The following is a 22386-nucleotide window of genomic DNA, read 5'->3' on the forward strand; positions in this document are numbered from 1 at the left end:
CACGAAAGAGTGACCTCGATAGTTGTTGTCTAGTTTTCCTAAGTGAGGGTGTCGCATGGACACGCTTAGGCTATTTCCTGACGAATGATACCACATTGCATTTGAGAGTTGAGTTAGGTGCATGCATTATTCTGAGCATAGTTGATTGAATTGTGAAAAAGTTGATGATTGATTGTTAAATGTAAGTTGAATTGATGGGTTGTTGAGAATGATTGTAGTTACTATTATTTTTTTCTTGCTAACTATTGTCATCTAATTTTTTTATCTTTTATAATAAACTCATCCTTGCAATTTTGTACCATGTGCTTGGTACCTGTGATGATCGTGAAACTTCGTTCGTGGAAGCAAATGGACAGTAGTAGGTGATGCTGGAGGAAGATTCTTTTGTTGGAGCCACCAAACCAACGTGATGACGTTGAAATTATTTTGGGAAAGAATTGTGTTTTGTTATCAACTCTGTCGTGGTTGGTTCCTTGATTCTTTTTTATTCGGACATGTAAATTTCAGGCTTAGATACACGTGTAAACTAAATTACGTTCTGTCATGTGAATCATGTATAATGGTTGGATGTCATCTTTGAATTGAATTGAGAATTCCTAACAATTAATATTACCTTGATATGTCAATAGGAAGTTCTCAAGAAGAAATATAATAGTTTCCTTTGATCTCAGATTATCATAGTAATTAACAAGTTAATTATTATGTTTTAATTTCGGACCCTTAGGGTACTAGTTGAATGGATATTGAATATGATTCAATACTTATAAAATTAATAATTAATCAATAAGGAATCCATCAATTCTTGATAATGAGTTTGAGATCTATGATAATTAAGACCTTGGCCAAGACAATATTGAATGAAAGAATAAAATAGTTTCTTAAGTCATTCATTAATTAAATGTGTTAGCTTATTAGAATTTGACAATAATATTATACTCTATAATTAACCTTAAGCTATAAATAATGGGAGAAAATATTACATTATTCTTTTATTGGTTCTTGAAGGTAAAAAAATATTACTTCATACTATTTGGACGTTAAGGAGTGTTGCTAGACGCCTACCTTGATTAGTAAATTAACTATGATTAATTTACTATCAATTTAGTATTAAACCTATGGAATCACATACAAATAAGTGTTCCAATCTTTCCAAAAGAAAAATAATTTATTTGATAATTAAATTAGATAATTTAATTTAATCAAATAAATACTTTAGTATAATATTACTATATTCTCTGCTAGCACCAATAATATAATAAATATAAAAAGAGTATTATTTTATAAATGTGAAAGTTGTCTATGAAATAAGAATAATATTTTATTGTTACATACCAGGATCAAATCATGTAATTAGTTATCGTAATTAGTCATATGATTAAGTGTGAATTATATTAGTCTTATATTAAGAAACTTCTTAAAATAAAATATACGAGATAGTTTTATTTTTATAAAGATAAAGAGATGTAAAATTATTTTAAATAAAATTTTTCCTTTTTTCTCTTTGAAAAATGGTCCAAATCCATATCTCTTTAACATAATAAACAGAACTGAGAGCAAAGTACACCAAACAAAAAAGTTCAAGCCTGGTAGTAAGAGAGTTTGCTCTTTAGAGTTCCATTGATCAAATAGTTGATAACATATATTGATGTCGTGTGGATACACGTAAAGTCTTCACAATATTGAAGAATTTTATACTCCAATAGCTCATATCCAGGTTCGTGTTCATTTTGATTTTTTTTTTTGCAGTAGTATATTTTAAATCCAAAAATAGATCCCTTTTTATTCCGCTACATGTGTTATGAACACTAATTTTTCTTACATCGAGGCATGTTGGTGGTTCAGGACCTGTGCCCAATACGCTTCGTTTCACAATTCGCCAACACAATCCTTTGTGCACTTTTGAGACGTACTCTAATGTGTAAAATGGATGTATGTAGGTAGCGTAATATCATGGTGAGCACACTTTCTGGCATCAACGTCATGTGTATCTTTTTTAATTTATGACAATCACACCACCTTAATTCGATCTAGTCTAAGCGTGAAATTTCGAATTGGTCACCCCTCTCTCGGTTTATTAATTGTCTCTTACACTAAGAATAGTGCACTGCATGAATCAAACTCAAGAACATGGTGAGAGTTGTCTTTTTAATGACACGAACTCAATTAATATTCTTATATATGTGTGGGTGTGTGTGTGTGTGTGTTTTTCTATAAAGGTAAACAATTATTTATTATAAGAAAAAAATACATATATAAAAAGCATTTTAATATAGTAATCATGAGTAATAAATAACACATAATAATGAAATAATATTTCTACAAAAGTATATTAATAAAATATAGGACTAATTGTTTATATTTTTATATGTACATCACATAGGGGAATTGAGAAATAAAAAAATTAGATAAATTGAGAAGCAAAAGCACAAACTTTACCGGGATAATTTTAATAATTTTATATTTACAAATGTCTCATATCATTCTAATTAAAAAAGGTTATATTATTTTGAAGATTCCTAAGCTTTTTGGAAATTTTTAATTAGGTCCCTAAACTATTTTTCTTAATTAGATCCTTTAACATGTATTTTTTTTAATTTGGTCTTTATGTTTAGCTGTCATTACAACATATTAAAACTATGAATTAGTTGTGTGAATTTGTAACAAGGTTCTTGTAGGTGAAGCCTCTAAAGACTTGTGAAAGAATATTTAGGTTGAGTGGACCTACAAAGGTGAGAGTGCTGATTGAATGTTAGAACAAATAAGTATCCTTAATTTTTTTTTAGATTTGTAACAAACAAAGGAACAAGTTTTTAAAGAAATAAAAGAAATCATGCTAGTAGGATGAAAGATAATAAAATTTTGGCTAAATTTTAAATTTTGATTCTTCTAAAAATGTTAATTGGCAATTTTGGTCTTTGTATTTTTCTTTCTCATGATTTTGGTCTCCTATTCTAAAATTTCAGTAATTTTGGTTCAATTTTTAATTTTGCATATTTTTTTCTCTTTTTATTTTGGTCCAATTAAACCTTAAATCTAACATCTTCATTTAAGATATCATAAAAAAATAGGCTTAATTGTAAATTTTACCATCAAACTTTCAATATTTTGTGAATTTTACCAACGAAGTTTAATTTTTATGAATTTTACCACCCAACTTTCACAGTTTGGTGGATTTTACCACTAAAGTGTTTTTTTCACGAATTTTGCCATCTAAATTTCAAAATTTCGCAAATTTTATCATCCAATTTTTTTATTTTTTGTGCATTTTATCGTTAGGTTGAAAACAAAATAACATCATTTTTTATCTAATTTTTCTTGTGGCACATCCACATGATAAAATGTGTAAAAATTTAAAATTTAGGTTGTAAAATTCACAAAATAATAAAAATTGGGTGATAAATTTTACAATTTAACCTAAAAAATTATTTAATTAAAATTTATAAAGAAAAATGGAATAAATATATGCAAAAATGAAGATTGGATTAAAATAGTGAATTTTTGAAAATAAAAAATCAAAATCACAAAAAAAACAGGGGAACCAACATCACATAGCCAAAACTAGAATTTAGCTTAAAATTGTTTTTGGTAGTATCTTATGATCAAATGATGCAACCACTTATTAAAATATTTTATGTTAATTTCATCTTTGCTTTTATAGTCATGTGCACATAAGGACCTTGGACAGCACACTTATAATTCTCGAATAATCCTTGAAGTTTCAAAGAGAGGTCAACTAAAAAGTGATTGCCTAATCTCTTAAAAAGAGATGCCAAGTTAGAAGAAAGAGATGTTAGAGTGTGTTTAAACAAAAATGAAATATGTTTCACTGCAATTAGAGATTCTATACGAGAAAAGAAGAGATAAGCTATATGTTACATTATTGAACCCAACAACCACTTTTTTTCTCTCTCAAAAGGACGAACTCAAACGAAAGAAGCTAGAAGTAAAAGGAAGAATTGTGAGACAACTGACTGCTTCTTAAAGTCTACCTATATACACCAAAGATCCTTGCACAATAAATAGAGACAACAACATTGAAACTTATAAGATTTCTTAAGCTTTATTTGTTCCTTAGTAAAAAAAAATCTTTGAAAAATCTTGTACTTTAATTATATATTTGTCTATTAAGACGATAGGATTATAAGACTTACCTATAACTAAATTTCTGAGTGGTTTTGGCAAAAGCTTTGGATACTTTGATTTAAGGAATACTTAGAATGTTTGCTTGAAGTGATAATTGTAAAAATAGTTGCATCTTGTAAAAATATAATAAAACTTGATAATTTGTCAAGAAGTAGATGTGATCTTTATGCTAGAAACAAACCAATATAAAATTCTTTGATATCCTTATATTATTCTTAGTCTTTTGTTTTTCTAATCTTAATTAATAATTTTGCTACTCACTACTATACTCTTCCACCCACACAAAAAGTACAAAGCGCAGCAAATAAATTCTGCATAATTGTATGAAGCTGTTAAAATATTCCTAAACTTGGTTACCTGAAAGTGACAGCTCTTATAGAATCTATTTGGAAATCCCATATACTGCATAATGGCACCACCAGCAAAAGCACCGTGGACCCTAAAACACCCCATAACTACTTCACCATGTATGTAACCAAGCAAGCCACCCCCTGTCACCAAGTGGTGCCAAAACAAATTTTACCCATCAACCTACTTGTAAACTTTCTAGTTATAGAGTCACCTCACTCAAAAAACCAGTGCCCAAAACCACCAAGATCTGTCTTCCCCAAAGTATTACACACTGTTTTCTCCTCTCTAACCCCTTGCCCCAAGACACACCATAGGATTTGAGTCCCAACATTGTAGAGACTACACAAACCCCTTCTTAGCTTTCATTACCTCTTGCACATTCACCGGCTAAGACTCGAATACCTCTATTCCTTACTGACCAAATGGCCCAAATCACAGCGAAACAGACAACTCGGCTCCCTTTAGTTTCCATAATAGTGTCCAGAACAACCCCTGAAACTGCTGAAACATCCTCTACCAATATCATTATTACATACTGTCACAACCCCCCGCCACTCAATACTTCGTCCACACTTGATATGACCGACCACATCCACGAACAGATGGCTTACATCTTTCACCATATGTGAAGACACCCCACACAAATAGCATTCATCAGATCAATTCTACTTTAAATTAAACATCAAGCTTAAGAAACTACTGAATAATACTTGCAACAATGCATAAGTAAAATAATGTCATGTGCTCTACAACACTACAACCCATATACAAAATAAGATCAAAGTATCTCAAAAAGATGGATGTACATGACAAAGATAACATGCCTAAATGTGGAATATACATAAACGGGGAAACTAATACAAAACACACCCCGTAACTAGCCACATAAGATTCACCCTACAGACCTACATCTAGTGCTTACCCACTAAAGCAGCAGAATCAAAATCATGTTCATGATCAAGCGCTTTCACATGTAAGGAAAAACCTTTCGAATCTTGTCACCCTCCTCGGCAGTTTTTGGATTATTCGATTTTCTTTTCTTCATGAGTTCAACTTTAATGGTTTCAATTCCACTTCCAATTTCCTGCACTTCCTCCAAGTCTCCAGAGGCAACTGTAACCACAACAGAATCAATATGACTATCTTGACCCTGTTGTTCACTCTTCTCCCCACTAATATTTACCTCCAGTCTTTTCTGAACCACAGATTCCATCTTCATGGGTTTAACATTACTGGTTTCAGCATCATTTCTCTTATTTAGCAGCTTATCTGCAAAGACTTTGTTCTTCACATTGTCACTCTGAAAGTAAGGAGAAACCTTTCTAACCTTGACACTCTCCTCAACAGTTTTCTGGCAATTAAATTTACTCTTCTTGAATTCAATGCTAATGGATTCAAGTCCATTTCCATTTTCTTTCAGCTTATCCTCAAAGCAGTCTCCAGAAGCAGAAGTTAAAACAACAGAAACAGCATAACTTGCATGTCCCGGTCGATGATTAATCTGTACCTCGCTCCCATCTTCCTCCAGTTTATCCCTCTTCAAGTCTCCATAGGTAGGTAAAGCAATTGGTTCAGACATGCTTTCTATATCCAATGGTTTGACTTTTGTCTTCTTCGCTGTACCATTATGAACTATATTCTCCTGCAGTTCATCCTCAACCTCGACTGTTTTTTTCTTCTTTTCCTTTGATTTAATCTTTCCACCTGCAAGCAGCTCATCTTTACCAAATCCAATGTTACAGCCATAACAAAAAAATTCAGGATCAATCTTCTCCTCGTCACCTTGAGGCTCACGCTTCTTGAGTATGTATTTACTGATTTCAGCATCATCACCCTCATCTGCAGCTATATTCTCCCACAGCTTATCCTCAAGCGATTTCTTCTTCTTTTCCTTCGATTTAATCTTTCCATCTGTCAGCAGCTTGTCTTCAACAAATCCAATGTCACAGCCATAACAACTAAGCTCAGGATCAATATTCTCCTTGTTTTCACCTTGAGGCTTACACTTCTTGGACCTTTTCTTCCTTTTGGATTTGATCTTTTCAATAGGAATTTCATCTCCGTTCTCTTGACTGCCATAACACAATTCAGTATCAACCTTCTTCTCATTGTCACCTTGAGCCTCATGACTCTTCAGCCTTCTCTTTTGTTTCGGTTTGATCTTTCCAATTGCAGTTTCATCTCCATTCCTATCACTGCCATAACAGCATGATTCAGAACCATTCTTCTTCTCGTTGTCACCATGAAGCTCATACTTCTTCAACCGGTTCTTCAACCTTCTCTTCCTTTTAGATTTGACCGTTTCAATTGCAATTTCATCACCATTTTCTTTCCCATTGTCCTGCACAAATTTTCCAAAAGCACTTGTATAAGTAAAAAAGGAAAAAATCATTTTTCTCATTTTGTAACTTTTTTTAAAGAAACAAATAAAAAAAAATCATTTTTCACTAGTTTCCCCATAGCTGTTTTCAGATAAACAAAAATTGTTTCTTCTTTTATAGGCATTACCAAACAGATTATTAAGGTCACTTACTCCCTTCTTCCCATAGTCATTCCAAAAGTATGGGGAAACCTTTTGAACTTCCTCATGCTTTATAGATGTTCTCTTCCCATTATTGGTTGTAGTGTTTCCAGTTCCAATTTCATTGCCACTACTTTGCAAATCATGTCCAATCTTAATGTTGTTATAAGCTTCTTTATTCGTCCTCATCGGCTCCTTTAAGTCAACCACAGTTGGTAATTTCTGGGGACAGTAGGCAGGCAGTGCTAAAACGATCTTTCTGGTTGCAACTTTTCCTTGATTCTCTTCACCATTGCCCTGCATGAATATTCCACAAGCACTCACATGAGAAAAAAAAATGGTTTTGCTTATTTTAAAGAAAAAACATTTTTTCACTAGAGTCTCCATAGCTGTTTGCAAATGGACAAAATGTTTCTTCATAGTTAGGCATTACCAAAGATGCTATGCAGATCACTTACTCCATTGTTCCCATAGTGATTTCGAAAGTAGGGAGAAACCTTTGGAATTTCTTCATTCTTCCTCTCTGGCTTCTTCACGTCAGTCACATTTCCTTCTTTCTGGGCAGGCAGCCCGAAACTGAACTCCATTTTCCTACAGTAAAATTCCATGTTGAGTGAGTTTCAGATTTTCAATAGGTTCAAAATAACAAAATCTAAAATGTCATTTTTATTTTAGAACAACTGAATGAATGACTAGCAAGGCACTTCATGAATCATGACTGGTGAAAAATGGTGCATACATCTCACTTTCACTTACTGCTAATATGATACTCTGATTAGGTAAAGTGACAACCAACCAACCCTTTTCCCACTTCCCACTAGATGACAATATTATAAATAGAACTGTAAATCTCTAACATTACAAAACACTAAAATACCATTTGTCAAAGTTCTAACTCAAGGCATGATTAAACAAAGTTCTGAAGTTCATCTCATAATCAAGTTGTAGGTAACAAATCAATTTGAAAGAGAAGAAACAAAAAAAAATGCAAAACGAAAAGAAATAGAAACAATGAAAGAGCATGAGGCACATGAATGATTCTAATTCTACTTAAATAAATAAAATGAGACACCACACGATTTAGAGAGAGATACATTGCAGAAAGCTTTTGAAGTGAAGTGGAAAAGGTAAAGAACAAAAAATAAATAAATAAATAACGAAAGAGCATGTAACTTACCAGTTACCGCAAAGCTGTGAAAGGTAGGGAAGATGGAGAGAAAGAAGAAAATGAGATCAGTCATATAAATAATATTTTAGGAACCAAAACAAGCGCGTAAATGCGGAAATGAAACCACTCTCTTTTCCCGCTTTTGTTTTTCGCTGAATAGAAAAGCCAAATAAAATCAATCAGATTTTGGTTGAATATTATATTGTTTCTATTGCCAAATGAAATTGAAGTACATTTGACTAGCGCCCAAGCTTAAGATTAAGGTCATTTGGAAAAATGCCCCCACAAAGAGAAGGTTCAAGTATCGTTTATTTAAACGCATGTATAATTCTTAATTTTACAATAAGTTTATGTGATATAATATTATGAATGAATATTTAATTGTTTCATTATAATCTTTACATACAGATGTCTCTAATTATCTTACAATATAATTGTCTTGTACTATAAAACTAAGAAGGACAACAATTTTAGTTTAGCTGTTTTTTAATATAAGTTGTAGCTTTAAATAGTGATTAAGTAACTAAGAATTGTTGTAGTTCTAAATTTTTGTTTTTAATATATAATTGGAGAATATATATATATATATATATATATATATGTATGTATATATATATATATATATATATATATAATAATTATGAAAAAATTAATTACTTTATTTAAATAATAAAATTTATAAGTAAAAAATTAATTATTTTAGTCTAGGTAGAACGTAGAAGATTTTATAAATGAAAGAATTTAATTGTTCTCTCCATACACAAGATCTTACAAATGAAGGAATTTAATTTCCTTATCCAAACAGCAAAATGTAAAAATGAAGAAATTTAAATTAAAATAGTTGAAATTTTTGAAATTTAAAATTACTTAGAATTCTAAAATAATGTAAATTTTACTAGGCAAAATGGGGATTCGCTTGCTACACATCCTTGCAACAATTTTCTATATAAAATGGGGGTATTTGCTCCAACTAGGGGTGGGAATGAGTCGAGTAGCTTGTCAAGGGCCTTTGGCTCGGCTTATGTAAGACTCGGCTCGGCTTGTTTACTATAAAGGTCAAGTTTAAGCTTTTTAAAAAGTCTTTTTAAATAAAAAGGCCAAGCCCAAACTATAAAAAAAGTTTGTTAAGCTTGACAGGCCTGTTTAACTAACAATAATAATAATAATAATAACTTTATTTTATCAAATCTTATCTTATCCAGGTTTTATTCCATTTAAATTTTATTTTATCCAGATTTTATTCCATCTAGATTTTATTTCGTCCAGATTTTATTTCATCCAATTTTATCTTATCTTGTCTAGATTTTATTTTATTTCATTTATGGACTTGGACTTAAAATAGATTTGTTAGATTTGGGACTGAGGACCTAATCCATACATTTTTTAATATTATGTTTTTTTTATTTTCTTTTGATATACTTTGTGTTTTAACGACTTGAATTCAATATGATTTTGTTTATCAATTATTTTTGGATTTGTACATTACTTATACGAAATTTTATAAGTTTTTTTTAGTTAAAAAAACCTATGATAGGTAATGCCTTACATATTCAACTCAAGCCGAGTTCAAGCTTAGTAAAGCTTGACTTGGCTCTCATCTCCACCCCTAGCTCCAACTAATTTCTTAGCTATGCAGATAGAAAAATGTCAAGAACCAAAAACTATAAGCAACCTAATAATAAATACACATGTATGCAGATTCAGCAAAGATAAAGAAATTATAAATGAGAGCTTCCACAGCCAAAGTAAAGGTGTTGTCATAAGGATAAGCTAGAAAATTTAGGTCCTCCAATAACTGCAAATCATTCATTCTCTGCTTCCAACTTTCAGCTTCTTTTGTTTGGATGTTGGAGGACTGCACAGATAAGAGAATATTAACATTCTCATAAAAGCAATAGAGGACCGAGGAAAAATCAGATCGGTGTCTTCCTCTGTTTGGAATCAATAAAAAAAGGAAATGACAGAAGAATGAAGTGTGGGAACAACATGCTTCAGCAATCAGTCCAATTTTGGGAAGAGATGTGCTTCTTGTTTTAAAATTACTAATTTACTCGTACTTTTGTATGCTTCTCTTTTACATTAGGGACTTATATTTGGTGAATTCTCATAGATATAACCATGGTTGGTAAACATACCTTCTAAGAAAAGTTTGTATATCAGCACCAAGACTAGTACGTAACTCGTCAATATTTGCATCAACCTCATCGCTACATTTCAATAGGTTGCAATCATCTAAAAAACAAGCAGATTTAATCGTATGGGGATAAGTGATTAATCTTTTATCTCTGCCTCAAGATGTTCCATCAAAATAAGTGCTGCACAGAGGTCCATTGCAAGTTAGAATAGAAAACGCAGCTTATTAGTAATCATGTATATAATCTAACCACTAAGTGCAAGAAGTGGATTGATTTTCATGCACTTGGTAGTAAGAATTTCAATTTTCCATGAATACAGTGAAATTCAATTCAATTCATTTCTAAATCTCAGAAATTCACATCGCAAGTTCAAATCATGAATTGTGATAGTAATCCTCTAGCAATTCATTGTATATATATATGCAAAAATCTGGATACAACAGCCTAGGACAAGCCAGTGTCCTTCAATGTTTTCAATGGATGAAAGAAAACAAAGAACATCCAGAAGTATTAATGTAATGAATTCTTGTTACATGAATTGAAGTTGAAGGTCAGTGCAATCCAGACCCTTTGTAAAGGTTAACAACAACAAAAAAAAGTCTTATCCCACTGGGCCTTTGTAAAGGTTAACATTATAACTAATTCCTAATATAAGGGGTGTGTTATTTTTTTAATAAAAAATGTATCCTCCACTTCTAGAACCTTGCCTAACCACTAGTATCAATGTTATATAGCAAACACAAAAAAGAAACAGACAGACAAAACAACAAATAAATGCATAGGATTTTTTTATTTTTTATTTTTTATTTTTGCATTCATAATCTAGGAACAAAATGCATGTTACATTTGAAAAGACATCCATTTAAGTTAGAAACAAAAAGGCATACATGATACCAATGGCTCGAATCATTTTAAGGTTGAATTTACTAGCCAGCTCCTTACAAACCATCATTTTTGCACGCTGAATGATCAACAGTTTCAAGCTTATCAGCATGTCCTGCAAAAATATTCAAATTTTGAACATAAAAAATTAAGAGTTTACAAGAGAAATCACTCAAAAGTGAAGGAGTGCATCCAACTTCATCAAACACATATAACCCAGCTAACCGTCTGATCAAATCTACTTTAAACTAGATTTGCACATATTTTTCCCTCACAGCAGCATCAACATCTTTTTCCCTCTTAATTTTCCGGCCCCACGAAGCCTCTCGGTCCTCGAACTTCTTCGAGTCAGCCTTCAAGTTAGAGTTGTCAGCAGCCAAGTCTATATTAGCATGAAGGGATTGATCCCTTTCCTTGGTCATGCCTTCCAGCTCTTTCTTCAACTTCAACACTTCTCGGTCAACCGAGGAGTTCGATAGAATCATTTGTTGAGCAATGGCAGTAGACCTCACTTGAAGTTCTCAATACATTACCCGCGCAGATGATGCGTTGGCACCTTGCAGCATGTCTTTGCCAAAATCTGACACTACACCACTCGGCATCAAGGCTTGGGGATGATAAGCCGAATTAAAAAATTTCTAGCCCAATGCCATGGGCAATGCATTCAGGGAACCAAGAAGAGAAGGAGAAAATCGATGAAGTGTTGGTTGCTACAACCTCTTCGGAGGCCGAACCTCCTCCTCGGTCTCTTTACGACCCCTCTTCTTCTTATTCTTGTTTGCAGAAGGAACAACATCATTAGAAGAAAGGCATGGTGGAGGAAGAGGATTAGTAGGCCAGGTCACTGAGGCATTCTTGACATTGACGCCGACCTCTCGGCACACATTGACGAAATCAAAAGCTTCCATATCAAATATTATGAGTATAGCTGCAAAAAAAAAAAAACTAAATAAGCAATGTTGTTATGTTAACTTGGTACAATAAAGGAAAAACAAAACATACCTCTCAAGTCCCTAAAAAGAGTTAAGGACTTGAAAAGTGTGACACCCTCTACCCCTCACATATATATTAATCAAGGAATAAAAATTCAAATATTAATTAAAAGTAATTTTAAAACATTTTTAAATACAAGTTTTTCAAATGGGTAAAAGGCTCACATTCACTTTCTTCTACATCATATTCAAACTTGTCCAAATAAATAATAAAGTCATATAAGTCTCATACAATTAATATAGAACCTATATCCTAATGTCACATCCTATCAGAGCGTGGTGTTCCCGTATCCTCTAGCAAGAGGTTCTTCATAGTTATCCACCTATTCATCTACTCCCCCGAACACAAAGTTTAAGATTATCACAGGATCCAAACACAAACAGCAAACCGGGAGTGAGTTATCACATTGCTAACTACTAGAGAGAAACAACACAACATATAGTAGCCAAATACAATTTACTTAGCATATCTCACATTATTTCATCACTTTGTCATTCATCAGTCACACTTTTTATCCATCAATCACACCTTTCAATCATCAATCATTATACACAGGAATCACACACTCCGATCAAGACATAATAACACATCAATTTCATAATAAACAATTAGCAAGCGTATGCGACAGTTATGCTAAGACTCAAGCCTATATGCAATGTGGTACCATGCCAGTGAAAAACCACCCTGGGACGCTTAGGAGTATATAACAAGACACACCACACAATGGGTTTGTCAGGTCACTCTCACTAAGTAAGATCATAGGGAGACCAGTCAGGGTCACGATGTTTTGCGAGAATGCTCCAACCATATGGGATCAACATAGGCTTAAAGGAGCACTCAAACTCGGTGACCCCCAAGGCCTACACTCTGAAGAGTCCGTCAGGGCCTCTCTCTCCTGATTCAGGTCCAACCCCTAAAATTATTTTAGCACACAGACTCTATCTATGAACTGTACAAAACACACGACTCCTCAATTGTTCTCAAAATAATTTTAACTCGTCGCCCTTTAAGGGTCTTATCATTAACTCGTCGCCCTTAAAGGGACTTAACATTAACTCGTCGCCTTAAGAGGGACTTAACATCAACTCGTCGCCCTAAAAGGGACTTAGCATTAACTCGTCGCCCTTGAAGGGACTTATGATCGTGTGATTGTACAATTCATAGTTCACAACTCGATGCACATATATATCTCAATCATATACATACTCAATTTATCACATACACTTAATCCCAATCACAATGGTATAATCTCAATTTAACATGTTATCACACCTCATGAATCATGTACACTTTACCTATGAACTATGCAATACACACATCTACTCAATTGTTTTCAAAATTATTTTAACTCGTCGGGTTCCCATAGTGGATCCCATCACAATACTCGTCGCCCTTAAAGGGTCTTACAATTGTGTGATTGCACAGTTCATAGTTCACAACTCAATACACACATCTCATCTCAATACACATGTATTTCATCATCCGTCACATGTTCAATTTATCACATACTCACAGTTTGAATCATCATTTCATAACCTCAACATAACAATTTATACAAAAGATTTCATCACAACATGGGGTGTAAAATCCCTAAAATAGTTTCTCACAATTATATCAAAATCAATTAATCAAATTCATGGGTTAAACACAAAGACATCAAGAGCACTCAAGTTTATCAATCAATTCTCATCAGGACATCAATTGGTACATAGAACACAATAATATTGTATTTATAATCATAAAGGAAAAATTATAATTAAATAAACATCCCAAAATAAACCCAAATTTAGTTCTCTAAGGATCCCTACACATGTTCATTCTAACCCCAATTGCGATAAACTCATCCCTTACCTCTGAGCGGACTCACGTGTCATCAGCCAGCGATAGTAACATCTATAGCGGTTCCCTGAAATTCCTTCGGTTATTCCTCCGACTGCTTCGATAGAATTCCCAAATGTCAGAGAGACGGAGAAGAAATTGAAGCCTCCACTTGTACTATCCTCATGAGATTCCTTTTTCTCCCTCCACGAATATTATATCGAAAATCCCAACGGTGGAAGTGTGTGAAATTGAATTTCAAACAACATATCCAAATTTCATGAAAATCCAACGGTTAACGAAATCGGGATCGTAGTTTTACTGAGACAATTTTGGGTTTCTGCGGGAAATTGAAATGCTACAATGCGAAGGGTATTCCTCTAAGCTCAGATAGGATTTTTAAATTCCCAACGGTGAGAATGTTCGAAATTGGGTTGCGAACATGGTACTCAAATTTCACGACGATCCAACGGTGAACGAGTCCGAGATCGTTGTTTTTCTGAGACAGGTTTGGTGGGCTGCGGGAAAAAGAAAAGGGTTTTGAGAGGAGAAGGGGACAAACGAAAATGAAGCCAAAAAGAGGCACCTGACTTACCATAACTATTTATATCTAGGGTATTCAGCCTATTATTTGCTCTATATTTATTTATTTATTTATTTTATAAAAACAAACTCTATATTATTTTCTATCAAATAAATAAATGAAATATCCTTTTTATTTTCTCTCAAATCATTATTTTAATTAATAATTATATCTCCTTATTTATTTATTTATAAAATCTCATCATTTTTCTAAAACTCTATTTATTTATAAATAACAATTCTTTTTAAACTAGATTACAAAAATTGGGATGTTACAAAAAGCAAAACAAGGGGCTTAACCAGCAGCCTCTAAGGTAGCTTACTCAGAAGGGTCAAGTTATGCCATTCTTGAATAGTTAAGTAGTCCTCCAGGTAGTCATCATACCTCCTCAACACTCGTTGCCCATAAAAGGGAAATAATGGTTTTTTATTCACGTCATAAAAGTGAAGATCACCCAACCCGCAAAGGATAATCACTTTAAAGTTCTTATATTCTTAGAGAGAAAGGTTAAAAAACCTGAATGGTGTATTTCATATTTTCCACATTGATAAAAACTGAATACAAAAGGGAGCATTTATAGTAGCTTCCCTTATCAATACAGTTGGCAAAGGCTGAAAGCAAAATAAAAAACTAACCAAAGAATATTCTGTTGTTGTAACAAAATGAAAAGAAAAACAGAATGAAAAATGAAAAACAGATATTTTTTATAATCTCTCCCAGTACCCCCCCCCCCCCTCAAACTCAAGGTGGAGGGTTGCAAGAGAAATGTTGCACATTGAGTTTGCTTCTTAGCAACTCAAATCTAGTTGAGGAGAGAGGCTTGGTCAGTATATCAGCCCATTGATCCAAGGCTGGAATATGATAAATGAGAAGTTGTTTGGACAGGACCTTCTCTCTGACAAAGAAGACATCAATCTCCATATGCTTAGTTTTACTGTGAAAAATAGGATTGTGTGCAATAGCTACCGCACTCTGATTGTCACAGAGCAGTATAGGAGTAGAGAAGGGAACCTGGAGTTCCTGTAACAGAGCCTGAACCCAAGTTAACTCAGCTGAGGTTTGAGCTATACTGCGATATTCAGCCTCAGTACTGGATCTGAATGTAACTTGTTGTTTTCTTGACCACCAAGAGATCAAATTAGGACCTAAGAAAATAGCAGAGCCAGAGGTTGACCTTTTGTCATCAACATCTGAAGCCCAATCAGCATCGCACATGGCTGTAATTGATAAAGGTTTCCCAACAGCAGCAGGTTTCATGAGAAAACCATGGGAAAGGGTGCCCTTAAGATACCTTAGGATTCTCTTGACTGCCCCCCAATGAGTGTCTAAGGGATTTTCCATGAATTGGCAAACTTTATTAACAACAAAGACAATTTTTGGTCTTGTTAGAGTAGCATACTACAAAGCACCAACTATAGATTTGTAGAGAGTAGGATCCTGAAATAAATCACCACCAGTTTTAGACAGTTTGCAAGAAGAGGCCATAGGAGAAGAAATAAAATGAGCTTCAGCCATGTGAGTCTTGTGAAGGAGGTCTCTAATGTACTTGCTTTGAGTCATGAGAAGAGACCTATCAGGTAGATACTTGATCTCAATACCCAAGAAATATTCCAATTGACCTAGCTGTTTGAGAGAGAATGCAGAATGAAGTTGAGTTGTAATCAGCTGGATGAGAGAAGATGAGTTGCTAGTGAGGATAATATCATCCACATATACTAGAAGAAAAATAGTGTGAGCTTGATGCTTATATATGAACAAGGATGGATCACACTTGCTAGCTTGAAACTCAAACTGAATCAAAGTAATTTTTAGTCGGTCAAACCATTGCCTTGGTGCTTGTTTCAGCCCATAAAGGGCCTTCTTAAGCTTGCAAACAAGGGATTTGTCTTCAACTTCAAATCCTAGAGGTTGCACCATGTAAACTGTTTCATCTAAAAGGCCATTGAGGAAAGCATTATTCACATCCAACTGAAATAACTCTCAATTATTAGTAAGGGCAAGAGTAATGATAAGCCTAATAGTGATAGGTTTAACAACAAGAGAAAACGTCTCATGAAAGTCAAAACCATGGACTTGGTGAAAGCCCTTTGCCACTAATCGAGCTTTGTACTTGTTGATGGACCCATTCGCATTTTCTTTGATCCGAAAAACCCATTTACACCCTACTGCCTTTCTATTAGAGGGCAAGGGAACTAAATCCCAGGTGTGATTCTTTAGTAAGGCAGCATATTCAAGTTTCATAGCAGAAAGCCAATTTGGATCAGTGAGAGCCTGTTTAACACCTTTTGGTTCACTATGAGCCAAAAATAATGAATGATGAATTTGAGGAGTATATATCCCTGATTTGGACCTGGTTTGCATAGGATGAGCATTGGTAGTTCTAGAAACAGGTTCACCATGTTCAAGGGATTCACGAGGGGATGAGGAATCAGATTCTGGTTGTGACACAAATGTAGGACTGGCTTCATTATTATGGAGACTGTTATTTGAGGACAAATTAGGTTGTTGTGAGGAGACATCAACAGAGATGGGAGAGGAAATAGAAAGTTGATGTGTAGGGGTTGGAGAGGTCAAAGGGGAGTTATGACAAGGTGGAGACAAGTCAGGATTAAGTGTAAAATATTGAGAGAAAGAGGTAGCCTGAGTAGGACTTTGCTTGAAAAGATCACAATATGGATATCACATTTCATTAAAAATGACATCTTTGGAAATGTAAATTTTGCCGAAAGCAGATAAACATTTATAGCCTTTGTGGGAAGACGAATATCCTAGAAATACATATTATTGTGATCTGAAATCAAGTTTGTGAGTACTGTAAGGTCTCAAGAAAGGGAAACAAGCACATCCAAAAGTTCTTAGAAATTTGTAGTCTGGTGATTTGTTAAATAGGATTGTGAAAGGAATGTTAAAATTTAAAGATGCAGTAGGTAGTCTATTAATTAGATATACTGCAGTAGTGGAAGCAAAGTCCCAAAAAGCAAGAGGCAAAAAAGCATGATGAAGGAGTGTAAGACCAAGTTCAACAATGTGTCTATGCTTTCTTTCAAACACACCATTTTGATGGTGTGTGTGGGGGCAAATCAATCTATGAGTGATGCCATGATTAGACAAAAAGGTAGTGAAAGGCCTGTATTATCCCCACCCAATCAGATTGGACATTTTTTATTTTGTGGTTTAGTTGAAGTTCCACCATAGTCTTGAATTATTGAAAAACAAAAAGCGTCTCAGATTTTGATTTCAAAGGATATATCCATGTAAATTTAGAATAAGCATCAATAAAGGAAACATAGTAAGCATAACCAGAGTGGGAGGTAATATGAGAGGGTCCCCACAAATCAGTAAAAATTAATTCCAAGGAAGTAGAGTAAACAGTCTCAGAAATAAATGAAGGAAGTCGATGTGACTTTCCTACATAACAAGAAGAACAAAACTCAGAGACATTTTTATTGAATGGAGCAATATTACAATGATTAAGGACAAGTTTAAGAACATGAGCATTAGGATGACCAAGCCTAGTATGCCACAAAGTGTGAGAACTAGGGGTCAAAAAACATTTAAAACTTTATTTACATCACTAGAATTAAAAACAACCCTAGAACTAGATGACAAATCAATAGAACTTGAAGGTGATTTAGCTACAGAGGACAACAACACAGATGACTCTTGAAGCTTTAGGTTGGAAAGGAATACAGACCATCAACACCAATAACACCTTGAAGCAAAGTTTCACGAGTCCCCTGAGATTTGACAAGACAATGATGAGGATGAAACTCAAAAAAAAAAAAAATTGTCCTTGGCAAATTTGCTCACACTTAACAAATTTTTGGTAATAGATGGGACATGAAGTAAGTTGTTTAGTCTAAAACAAACATGTGAGTTAATAGGAGAAAAAAAGGAAGAAGAACCAAAACCATTAATATGCAAACCTTGACCATTTCCAATGAAAATTTGGTCTAGACCCTCAAAGTGACCTAGCTGATGGATGTTCTGAGGCTCACCGATGACATGAAATGATGCGCCTAAGTTAGGGATCCATGTAGAATGGGCAACACCAGTAGAAGAGACATTGGAAAGCATGGCACTCGGAGTAGCTGAGGTGACATTAATATCTTGACTGGAGTTTTTCAAATTAGGATTCACCCAAGTGTTAGAAGTTCATTTGTTGGACTGAGAAGGATTAATCTGCACAGGTTGTAGAGTCTGGGGATCATAGAGCACAAGAGACTCATGAGGATGATAATTTGAATCCTGTAAAAAAAATGTTGACATGTGACCATATTTCAAGCAAATTTGGCATTGGAAGTTTGCAAAACATCCTCCACGACCCCTCTCATTACCGCCGCCACGACGACCACCATTGTTGCCACGACCTCCACCGCCGCGACCATATCCATCACTAGAATTATTGCGAGTGCTAGTATCATTTAAGTTAGGGAGCACATACCCTTGAGTGTAATTGATAGAGGGAGAAAATGATTGTTTACGAAATCTGTTGGCTCGAGATTCATGTGCAAGGAGAGCCTCAACTTTAGCAACAGGAGGAGTCTCGAACTTGCTTTCAATAATAAAGATCACTGGTGCATAATCCTATGGTAGGCCTTTAAGAATGACATCAACGTGTTCTTCATGAGGTACCGGATTGTCGATGCCTACGAGTTCGTCAACAATGTTCTTGATCTGTGATAAGAACTCACGCATCATCTTGCCGTCAAGGGAGGTAGAGTGAAGGTTAATGCGAAGTTGGCGGGCACGCACCTTCTTCTGCATATGGAAGTACTCATGAATTTTATCCTAGACTTGATACGAGTGAATCGAGCCAATGACTCGAGAGAGAACCGACTTCGACAATGTGATTGAAGCCATGTGAGGAGCGTTTGGTCTTGGACTTCCCAAGCCTCATACGTGGGATTCACTTTGTTCGCAATGCGATCTTCATCAATGAGATATCGTCGAGGAATTGAAGGGTTAACGACAAATAACTGAAGTTTGTGCGATTTGATGATAGGTTCAATTTGTTGTTTCCAGTGTAGATAATTAGAGTCATCAAGTTTCTTAGCTATTAAGTTAGGAAAAGATTGAGGCGCGAAAGGGGAAGGATTTGAGGTAGCCATAGACGAAAAGAAGAGTTGGGTAAAAAATAATTAGGGTTTACCACTAGACCAAATGGCTCTGATACCATCTTAGAGAGAAATGTTAAAAAATCTGAATGGTGTATTTCATATTTTCCACATTGATAAAAACTGAATACAAAAGGGAGCATTTATAGTAGTTGCCCTTATCAATACAGCTGGCAAAGGCTAAAAGCAAAATAACAAACTAACCAAAGAATATTCTGTTGTTGTAATAGAATGAAAAGAAAAATAGAATGAAAAATGAAAAACAAATATTTTTTATAATCTATCCTAATATATATGAAGAGGTAAACAACCTAAACAAAGGCCGATCCTGATGCTAGATCAGAGACATCCATTGTGCCTTATTCGACAACCTAGTCCTAAAATGATGAAGAAATAGCCTGACCGTCGGCTCCATTCGAAAGAATATACATAATACGTGCTACACTTGCATTGTCGCCCACCCATTTGGATGCAATTGCAAATGAGCCATGTTCAATATACGAAGGATGCTCATAGTGAAATCATCAAAAGGGAGTTCCACGTTAAGATTGTGGAAAATGCAATCATAGACGTAAAAAAAGTCCCTTGTAGGAGGCATGTCAACAATCGACTCTTTCTCTAAGAACACCCAATCCAACTTCTCGTAAGCATCTGTACGACAACATCAAAGATGGATAGGGCTATTGTCCTTGTCCATCAACGTGCGCACACTAACATGATTAATGAGGTGAAGAAGGCTGGCCTTATCATTGTATCGGGAATAATAAGAACCCACCTCACTGTCTACCCAAGAATACCCTGGAAGAGTAATCGACAAACACTTCTTTTGAATCGTCAACCCCCGCTTTGACTTCCCAAAGATAATTGCATTGTCGCTACAAAAATCCTTGGTGTTTGTGCTCTTGCCAGATGATACTTTTATGGCCTCGTTAGGGTTCCCTTGTCAGCTACCGATTGTGCATGTTTGACCTCACTAGAACAAGAAGCCGAACTATCAGAACTCTAGGTAAAACTCGAGGAAGATGACGTTGCATCCCCATATTTGAACCCTTCCATTAGCACACCTGACCCTTTAGAGTCACAGAGTTGTCGACCCTAAAACCCGAATACATAACAAACAAGAAAAAGTGTACCTAAACGAGAGTACTCGACAAGGAGCAAGAATAATAATCCAAAGCAAAGTGACAAATGAACCAAAACTCCCATTTTTGTAGAAGGCCCATAATGCTTCACAAGGCCCAAAAATCCTTGGTGATGTAGCTCCATGTGGAGCTTGTAGGCCTTGAATCTTCTTCATCAATGGAGTCCTTTGCTTCTTAAAGATCAATAGTAGTGGAATGGAGAAGGAAGAAAGATGATTGGAGACGTCACTTTAAGGAGATGAGTCAAGAATAAACTCACCACCATAGGAAACCATGGATAAGAGCTTAAAGGTAGGAAAAGATGAGTGGAGGGAGAAGGAGCACGAAATTTTATGCATCAAATGAGGTCTGAACTTTGAAGTGTAATTCTCAAATGATCAAAGTTGAAAAAATGCACATACATGACCTCTATTTATAGCTTGAGTGTCACACAAAATTGGAGAGAAATTTGAATTTCTTGAATTTGAAATTGAATTTCCTTAATTATGATTAGTGAATTTTAGTTATGGTTCAGCCCACTAATCCAAGATCAAGTCCAAGATTCTCTACTAAGTGTGCTTAGGTGTCATGAGGCATGTAAAGCATGAAGGACATGCACAAAGTGTGACAATAGGGTGTAGCAAGCAAATGCTCACCTCCCCCTTAAGATGGTCCAAAATTTAGTTGGATTGGACTTCTTCCAATTCAATTAAATTTATCTCTCAACACACATATCAAATAATGCACTTAATGCATGTGAAATTACAAAATTATCCCTAATACAAAAACTAGTCTAGGTGTCCTAAAATACAAGGGCTAAAAAATCCTACATTACTAGGGTACCCTCCCTACACTACGGAGCCCTAAATACAAGGCCAAAAAATAATGAAACCTTAATCTAATATGTACAAAGATAAGTGGACTCATACTTAGCGCATGAGCCCAAAATCTACCATAAGGCTCATGAGAACCCTAAGGCTTTCTCTTGCATCTCTAACCCAATCTTCTTGGAGTCTTCTATCCAATGCCCTTGGGGGGTAGGATTGCATCACTTGGGTCCATAAAATGCCAAGTGACACCTCGCTTCATGTGTGATAACGACTATTTTTAATGACAAAATCCCAAAAGATTCAAGTACAAAATCCAAGGTGAAATGTTTCGACTCCCCTATAGCATTCATCAAAGCCTTTCTTTTGCACAACATTCTAAAAGTCTTGGGGGCTTGGCTTGTATATCAGATAGGTATTTGACCTAGGCAGAATACCCATAATGCCTTAGTAAAACCTTTGGGATATTGAAACATACCCTACAATGGTGCCCAATATTCGGTCCTATTGAATACTCGAGGACTACAACTTGGTTATCCCGTAGAACTTACCCCTAAGAAGTGTCAGGCATTTGACATGACCTAATACATGATACTCTTCTATAGTATCAGGTACTTAGCCTAGCCTAATACTTGATATCCCTATAGTATTAGACACTCGATTTAGACTAATACATGATACCCTCCTATAGTATAAGGTACTCGACTTAGCTTAATACTTGATACCC

The 22386-nt window shown here is 34.8% G+C and overlaps 1 protein-coding gene across 1 annotated transcript; it reads right to left on the minus strand.

Annotated features, from left to right (window-relative positions):
• Nucleotides 1-5191: 5191 nt before the first annotated feature.
• On the minus strand, nt 5192-8241 carry LOC114381458. The gene is made up of 4 exons (XM_028340721.1): nt 8193-8241; nt 7474-7606; nt 7028-7312; nt 5192-6835 (listed from the first exon to the last, which is right to left on the minus strand). The coding sequence occupies exons 2-4, from the start codon at nt 7600-7602 to the stop codon at nt 5462-5464; spliced, it is 1788 nt and encodes a 595-aa protein (XP_028196522.1). The 5' UTR covers nt 7603-7606; nt 8193-8241; the 3' UTR covers nt 5192-5461.
• Between the last annotated feature and the right edge of the window lie 14145 nt (nt 8242-22386).

This window comes from Glycine soja, chromosome 13 (assembly GCF_004193775.1).
Source record: "Glycine soja cultivar W05 chromosome 13, ASM419377v2, whole genome shotgun sequence".
NCBI lineage: Eukaryota > Viridiplantae > Streptophyta > Magnoliopsida > Fabales > Fabaceae > Glycine > Glycine soja.

Coding starts and splice junctions, on each gene's coding strand:
- LOC114381458 (XM_028340721.1), bottom strand. CDS start 7,602: ATGGAGTTCAGTTTCGGGCTGCCTGCCCAGAAAGAAGGAAATGTGACT. Junction 7,313..7,473: donor ATCACTATGGGAACAATGGA/GTAAGTGATCTG, acceptor ATATTCATGCAG/GGCAATGGTGAAGAGAATCA. Junction 6,836..7,027: donor ATGACTATGGGAAGAAGGGA/GTAAGTGACCTT, acceptor AAATTTGTGCAG/GACAATGGGAAAGAAAATGG.